Genomic DNA, 8,572 nt, shown 5'->3' on the forward strand with positions numbered 1-8,572 from the left:
GTCTCTCCCCAACCCCAAGATCATTCCCGTTCTACAACAGTGGCAACATGCAGTATTTGTCCTTTTGTGACTGAGATCTTTCACTCAGCATAATGTCCTCCAGGGTCACCCATTTTATATAATATTGCATGAGTTCCTGTTTTTCAATGCAGCATAGTATTCCGTTGTGTTTATATACCAGAGCTTCTCTATCCATTCGTTTGTTGATGGGCACTAGGGTTGTTTCCAACTCTTTGCTATTATGAACAAAGCTGCAGTAAACATGGGTGTGCATGTATCTGCTTGAGTGGCAGTTCTGGTTTCTTTAGGGTATATTCCCAGTAGTGGAATCGCCGGGTCAAATTGTATCTCTGTTTGCAACTTTTTCAGAAAGCACCGTACTGCCTGCCTTAGTGGCTGCATCATTTTACAATCCCACCAGCAGTGAATAAGTGTTTCAGTTTCTCCACAAATTCACCAGCATTGTTGTTTGCTTACAAATATTTCTTATCTCATATTTGCTTAATTTTTATAAGATCCGAAAGTCTTAAATCTGTATGTCATTCAAAAATTTTACATTTTCTTCAAATTTTTTTGTATATGATAAATGCTTCCTTTCAACTCCATTTAGCTATTCAATAATGGTGGAAATTTTAAATTCTCAGGTTAATGCATATCAACAAGGAGTGGGTTATCAGATGCTGGGAAATGCTGTCACCATCGGATTAGCATTTTTCCCGTTCATACATCGACTTTTCCGAGAGAAGAGCCTTGACCAACTAAAGTCTATTTCTGCTGAGGAGATCTTGACTCTCTTTTGTGGAGCACCACCAGTTATACCTATCATTATTTTGTCTGTAATTAACTTTGTTGAGCGATTGTGTCTTACTTGGATGTTTTTTTTTATGATGTGTGTTGCAGAGAGAACATACAAACAGGTCAGTAGAAAGATAAATAAAATTTGTTATGTCTATTTTTTTATATGATACTCTGTTTTGTTTTCTTCATTTGTGTTTTTTTTCCCTCCAAAATATGGACAGTGAAAGATTGGTTCATGTGAGACTTTCTCTTCTCTTTTGTGCTACCCAGTCTCACTGCAAATGGCATATTGTAATCTGAAATCTTGCTCAGCCTTGTGGCCGAGCCAAGCAGATCGCTAAGCATCTGCACCTCAGTGTGCCGTTGCTGTTTTTTGCCATTCACAGCATATGTCATCATTGTTAAAATGATGATATTTTTGTGAAGAAAATGGTCAAGTGAGAATGAAATTTAGTGAAATTCGGTAATGACTGTAGATTGTTTTTAATAGTGGACCTATGCTCAAGAACTATGATTTTCAGTGGAAACATCATTGAGCATTGAGTCAACAGCATGTATAAACATTTTGAGTTTGTGAAATTAAGGAGTCTTATGCCTTGCATCTATAAAGAATGTACCGTGTTGTGCTTTATTTTTTGTATGTGTGGTTTGAGTTAAAGTTTACAGAGCAAATTGACTCTCCATTCAACCATTTTTATAAGTTTTGTTTTATAACATTAATTAAAATATAACACAATTATACTTTTCCCACTTCTTTCTGCAGTTCTTCTCTCTGTTAGTCCTCAAATCCTACCCTTTCCTGCCTTCTGGCCATATGCTGCTCTTTGGGCTCGTGGTGTTCATTATTCTAAGGGATAATGCTGCTGTTGCTAACTACCCGAGAACAGGTTATATGCATGCCTGTTGTTTGGCTGAAAATTGAACCATGGGAGTGAGTTTTGTACCAGATCTGAAGAATCTGAGAAGTTAAAATGTACTTTAGAAGTAACAGATCAATGACCATGCATTAGAATTTTACTCTTTTTTAATATATTGGGAATATTGCTTATAAGTGTATAAATGGAGACATTTAAATTTTACTTTATGACTTTTATTTTTAATCTCCTGTAGAGATTTTTATTTGCAAAACTCTTCAGCCATATTACATCTGCCAGGAAGGCTAAGAAATATGAAATACCTCATTTCAGACTTAAAAAGGTAGAGAACATTAAGATATGGCTATCACTTCGTTCCTATCTAAAGGTGAGTTTTGTTTAACAATAGAGTCTTTGCAAGACTGCATATACTGCATACTCATCGATGCAGGACTTCTTGATGGAATGCAAAATGCATTGGTGTTTCTAGAAGAAGTTTCTTAGGGTATCCTGGCATGTTGTACAGATTATAATAGTGACTGACAAACTTTCTGGACCCTACATTAGGTATGATCTATCTGCAAGACTTATAGTAAAACCTATTGCTGTTGAATAAATCGAGACTCACAGCAACACTATAGGGCAGAGTAGAACTGCCCCTTAGAGTTTTGGTTGTTTTGGGGGGTTTTTTCCCCAAGTAAAAAACACTCTATTGTTTATTTGATGAAACAAAAATAAAATAAACCACATACGAACAATTTTAAAGTCCAATGAAACACCAACTATGTATTAAGGCTGCAGTAGCCAATGCATCTCCTTGCTACCTTCTCTAGCCTTCTCCATGGACCACAGTGATACATTCGGAAGCCCTGTTAGCCAACACATGAGTTTTCATTGGTTTTTCACCTACTCATTGCCTGTCATGTTTGCAGCCTGTAGTATAACATCTGTGATTTAAAAATGAAAATTGGGTGAGCTCTAGTGGTCTAGTGGCAAGAAGCTTTACTGCAAACCCAGAGGTGCACAGTTCAAATCCACCACTTGCTCTGCTGGAGAAGGAGGAACATTCTCCTCCGGTACCAGTCAGATCTGATTTGACGGTACACACACACACACACACACACACACACAAATAATGAAAAAAGGAAAATGGAAAAAAAAAAAAAGAAAAGAAGGAAAATGCCCAAAACACACATTAGCCTCAGGTTTGGGGAAGTCCTTGGAGTTTTTGAGTCAGCACATCTCATCTTTCAGGGAGCTCTAGTGACCTTGTCCATAGAGAGCTGCACTTCTAAGAGGTTACACTTCTCAGGTGGTTTTAATTTACTTATTACGCCAAGTAAGAAATCAGCTCTGGGAACCTACTGGAGGGTCAGCTGTGAGTCGGTGACTTTGACCTTATTTTTCTGCCCTGGAGCGTTGGGTTTGAACTGCCACACTTCTGGCTAGCAGCCCAAGACTCCACTCACTCCCAGGTCTCCTGGCAAAGTTGATGGGATAAGTTGAGCTTAAAGAGGGAAACCAACATTTACATTTCCTAGGCAGAGTATAACATTGTGGATTTCCCCTGACTTGTTGAAAATTCCAGCTGGAAATTCACTATTGAGTCAGTTCCTTAATAATACTTGTAAAAGCACTAACTTCTTAGTGCTTAACTGAAGTTGAAAATGTTGAAATATCTTAAAATCCTATTAGAAATTTCTTGTATCTGTAAACATTTATTTTCTCAAACTCATTGCCTCTAATTGGAACCAATCATAGGGTCTTTGGGAGGCTGGGAGTCACCGCGGAGGAGATTGTCATGTTTGTCCTGCAGAGAACTGCCAGGGAGGTGTCACTTTTGGATCAGCCAGGCAACTTCCTATGGACTCTGCTCTGCCGCAGCACTCTGTTTTACATTAATGCTATAAAATTCAGAATGTTAATAATGTGAGGGCCCTGGCTGCCACAGACAGTTATCAATCTCTAACATGTGCATCTCCTTCCACAGAGGCGGGGTCCACAGCGCTCGGTTGATGTGGTTGTATCTTCTGTTTTCTTATTGACACTTTCGATTGCTTTCATATGTTGTGCACAGGTAAAAGTTTTTTCTGTTTAAGTGAAAAATTGAGATTGTATTGTAAGAGTCACCTTGAGTTTTAGACCAGGTCACTCTGGGTTTCTTTAATGCATTTGCTATTTCTATGTACTGTTGAGTTGGGATCGACACATAGTTGACTCTCCAGCAGGTTTTCAGAGGTAGTGAATTGCACAGGAGGAGATTGCCTATTTTTCTCTTATGAAACAGCTGGTGCTTTGTACTGTAGTTGACAGTGCAGTTTCCTATCAGTAGGCCACCAGAACTCCCTTAAATATATTTATTAGTTTAATGTGTGTATATTTCTTTTGCATGTTGCAAGGAGGGAGCTGTCCATGGAAGGGTAGAGGGATGGGCAAAGAGAGGGAGACCAACGGTAAGATAGATTGATACAGTGACAGAGGTAATGAGGGTAGGTGTGTTGGAGACAGTAAAGTTGGCACAGTATAGAGCTGGTTTCAGGGCTATGAGTACATAGATGAGGGTCGCTATGAGTCGCAAGCAACTTGACAGAACATAACAAAAACAACAACGACCTTTTAGATACTTGTTAATTTTTCTGACTTTGTAAAATGTTGATAACTTTGAAATCCTTTAAGATTCTACATCATTTCAGCTTCTTTTAGTTGACAATTTTAGACTGCTGAACATTATTACTTGTGTGGAAATTTTACATGAAGATACTTTTAATATCAGTTATTAGGCAAGCTGAGTGAAGCTAGTGTGGAGTCTCCATGTCTCTAGATATTTTTACACATTGTATCGTTTTCTGAAAATAGATTTGTTGCTGTGTGTGTTTCCTTTTTTGAAAATGCTGTTTAGTAGTAAAACCATTAGTGTAAAATTGCTCTGTTCAACTCTAGTAGCTCATTAGTTCACTATAGTAACATCATACTAGTCATGTAGCTATCGAGCAAATATTATATGTGCACTGTAAGTGTAAATGATCAGATTGCAGAAATAATACAAAAAAGTAAAATATCTCATTGATAATTTTATATTTAAGTATTTTTCGTATTAGATGAAATAAAATACATTAAAATTAATTTTCCCTCTTTCAAATATGGCTTCTAGAAAACCTAAAATTACATGTATGATTCATGTCATATTTCTATAGGATGGCACTGTGTACGGAGGGGAAGGTTCCCTGTCCTCAGTGACTAAGTAAGATACAGTAAAGTATCTTACCCCTGTAGTAGGGAGTAGTGGGCAGAGTGGAAAGAAATCTTTTCCCTCCATTCACGGAGTAAGCACTCCCATCACTTCAGGGAAGCCTTGGCAGAGCATGGGTAGCACATCCTGTGTCAAGGGTGATTATAATGAGTTTTAATCTCTCTCTATCTCTCTCTTTTCTTCTCCTCTTTCCCCCAACCCCCACCCTTTGGTGTTGGTTTTTTTTTTTAAATTCTAAACTACTTGGGCTGTGCCTGGAACTACAGACGCTGACTTTTACCTTTTTCTTTTAGCTTGACCTAATTTTTTTGTGATTATTTGGCTTCCTGTGAATCAGAAATCATTCCAGTTTCTTGACCAGGTTATTTGATAACATTTCATTACTCCAGTGACACCAGGGAAACATTGGCCCCTGCCAGACTTTGACAGAAAAACTATTCTTAATATACAGTTTCTTTTCTAAGAGTGTGGTAAATGTGAAGAATTAAATGTTAATGTGGCTGTAATACAGCATGCTCTGTTAGGTAGCTTTGGTGGCTTACTTGTAGGAAGTCATACTGCCAAATCAAAGGTATGTGGTTCAAATCCACCTGCTGCTCCGTGGGAGAAAGATAGGCAGTCTTCTCTCATGTGATTTACTGCCTCTGAAAACCCATTGGAGGGTCTGCTATTTGTTGGATTTGGCTCCATAAGACACAACAACAGCCAATTATAAGGTAAGAAACAAAGTTATCAGTACATATGGACATGTCTGAGATTGTTTGTGGGCTTGCTGTGAGCCATACTGGACTAAACAGCACCTAACAACAACACGTTAGAATAATTCTAGAGACAGTAGTTAAAGGATAGATATTATTGACAGTTCCCCTGGGCAGTGCTAAATCAGAATTCAATACCATTGCCGTTAAGTGACTCTAACTCATGGCCACTTTCCATTGCATTTCTGAGGCTATAAATCTTAGGAGGAGACAGCCTCATCTTTTTCCCATAAAGTACCTGGTAAGTTTGAACTTCTGGCTTTTGGTTAGCAGATCAGCAAGTAACCTATTAATGCCATCAGGACTCCTTAGAGCAGTACTAGTTATTATTGTTATATAGTCAGGTAGGAACTGACTCATAGCTGACCGCCCAGCTGGTTTGCAGAGGCAGTAAATCTCATGAGAGGAGTTTTGCCTGTCTTTCTCCACCAAGCAGCTGATGTATTTGAATCACGTGGCTTTGGGTTGGCAGTGCAGCTTCTTACCCCTAGACTGCCAGAACTCCCTTGTACAGTATCAGACACTGATAATAAGTTTAGAGACAGTAGTTAGAAAATATTAGACAAATTTTATCAAATAAATTAGCTAGACTCCAAACATAATACCCCTTTTCTGCTGTATATTCTCTAGCTGTATTACTGTAACCTTGGTATCTTCATTCAGGAAATCAAAAGACTGCTTGCATTGGGAAAGTCTGCAGTCAGGGACAACCTTTCCAAAGTACTGAAGAGCAAAGGTGTCAGTTTAAGGTGTGCCTGATCCTAGCCTTGGCCATTTTAGTTACTTGTTATGCATCTGAAAGTTGGAATGTAAATAAAGATGACAGAAGATGCTTTTGAGTTGTGATGCTGGAGAACAGTATTAGAAATCCCATGTACTGCCAAGAGAACAAATACGTATTGGATAGGATATAGCAAGGATGCTCCTTTGGAGGAAGGAGCATACTTCGTCTCACATACTTTGAGCGTGTTCTTAGGAAGGACCAGGCCTTGGGAAAGGACATCATGCTCAGACAAGTGGAGAATCAGTGAAGGAGGGGAAGACCCTCCCCAAGATGAATTGACAAAGCGACTGTAGCAGTGAACTTAAATATGAGAGAGATATTGAAGATGGCAAAGGATAGGGCTGGGCTCAGATCCATCATCCATAGGGTTGCTTTGAGTCATGGTTGATTTGATGGCACCTTATATAATTTAATATAAATATAAAATTAGCTATTTATTTGGTTATAATTCTACTGGAGATTTAAACACTATGAGTGACTTTGGTGACCTAGTTGGTAAAGAAGTGCACTGTTAACATGAAGGCAAGTGGTTAGAATCCATCAGCTGTTCTCCAAGAGAAAAAGTGGTCTTTGTCGCCTCCCATGTCATTTACAGCTGTGATTGTTTGTGACTCTGTGGTGCCATCAGGCCAAATCTTAAGCAACTTCCTTGACTTGTTTCTGACTTTCTTCATATATTTGAGTAATCAGCTGTGTTCCTTTTCTTTCACTCCTTTTTTCGTTTTCATCTGCCCCTCTTTTTCCTTCCTCACCTTTCTCTCTCTCCCTGTCTCTCTCTCACACACATATCAAGCTTTTAGATATATTTTGTTCTTAAAAATTTCCTGGTGACTTTTTTGGTTTGACTTCATTACAGGCTTTGCTTTCAAAAGCAGTTATTTGCTTTATCAAATCCTATTGAATGAATTTATTGGAATTTTTCTACTTTACTCTTCATGAACATTGAGTTATTTCCAGATTTCAGTTATGAAATGGGTAAATGAACATTTTGATGTGTGTCTTTTGGGTATCATGCAAGTCTGTTGGTCAGCAGCAAAGTATGAAAGTTACAGTTGCTTTATAACCCTGCCAATGTGATACTGTCTCTGCCATTTAAGTTTTGGCCATCCTGATTGGTTTTAGAGGTTTTAGTATGGATTTTCTGGAGAAGTAATGATATTGAAACCTTTAAAAATCTTTTTAGCCTTTTGGATGTTCTTTTTGTAAATGATTATTTTATGTTCTTTTTTATTTTAACTCATATTAGTTTATCCATTTTTTCTTCTTAGAAGTTTTTACATTTTGTCAATGAAAGCCCTTTATTGGCTTTAATGTCTTTGCTAGTGTGTAGCTAGACTAGCCTTTCTCTTCTTTCTTAATGGCATGTTTTGATGATTGAGAATTAGTTTTATTACTCAGTATATCAGTGTTTTTACATATTATTGTCACTTTTTTACAAAGTATTTGCCTATCCCAAAATCAGGAAGATACTTTTTTCTTTTATCTTTCAGTTTCTATCTGGAATGATCTTTATTATATATTGTAGTTGGTCTAGCTGTTTCTTTGCATTTACTGAAAAAACCTTTTTCTACATTGTCCTGCAATGACACTTTTTTCTTAAATCAAGGACAGTACATGTCTAGGTCTTTTTCTGAACTTCAGTCTATTTTTGTTTATTCTTGTACATTACTACATTGTTGTAATCTCCACAGCATTAATCGAAGTCTTGATATCTGGAAGTGTAATTCTTTCAGCTTTGTTGTTCTTTGCTTTGAATATTCTTACCTTTTGCATTTCCATAAAATTTTTTAATCAGCAGATCAATTTTCACAGTAAAACAACTTGCTGGGTTGTAATTGGGATTGCATTGAATCAAGACATCATTTTGAAGAGAATTTACATATCTATAATATTGAGTCTTCAAATCTATGAGCATGTGTATTCTTTTATTTAGGACTTTTTGTACAAAAATTTCTGTATAACGTAAATTATTTAAGTATATCTCTGTGTATTTGATCTTGTTATAATAATATCCTTTTAAAATGTTCATTTTTATGAACTTTCTTTATCTTGTTATAATATCCTTTTAAAATGTTTATTTTGTATTTTTTGTTATATACATAGAACCAGGCTGGGTTTAGAAGGGGTC

General features: G+C 37.1%; 1 protein-coding gene across 1 annotated transcript in view; it reads left to right on the forward strand.

Annotated features, from left to right (window-relative positions):
* The window catches only part of PHTF1 (putative homeodomain transcription factor 1), a 64,135-nt gene that overhangs the window by 35,050 nt on the left and 20,513 nt on the right, over window positions 1-8,572 (forward strand). The window contains exons 12-14 of the mRNA XM_006895703.1: window positions 645-917; window positions 1,909-2,040; window positions 3,643-3,729. Of these exons, the coding sequence (XP_006895765.1) occupies window positions 645-917; window positions 1,909-2,040; window positions 3,643-3,729 (492 nt within the window). The remainder of the gene's footprint in view (window positions 1-644; window positions 918-1,908; window positions 2,041-3,642; window positions 3,730-8,572) is intronic.

This window comes from Elephantulus edwardii, unplaced genomic scaffold (assembly GCF_000299155.1).
Source record: "Elephantulus edwardii isolate Elephantulus edwardi_28Jun2011 unplaced genomic scaffold, EleEdw1.0 scaffold00174, whole genome shotgun sequence".
Classification (NCBI taxonomy): Eukaryota; Metazoa; Chordata; class Mammalia; order Macroscelidea; family Macroscelididae; genus Elephantulus; species Elephantulus edwardii.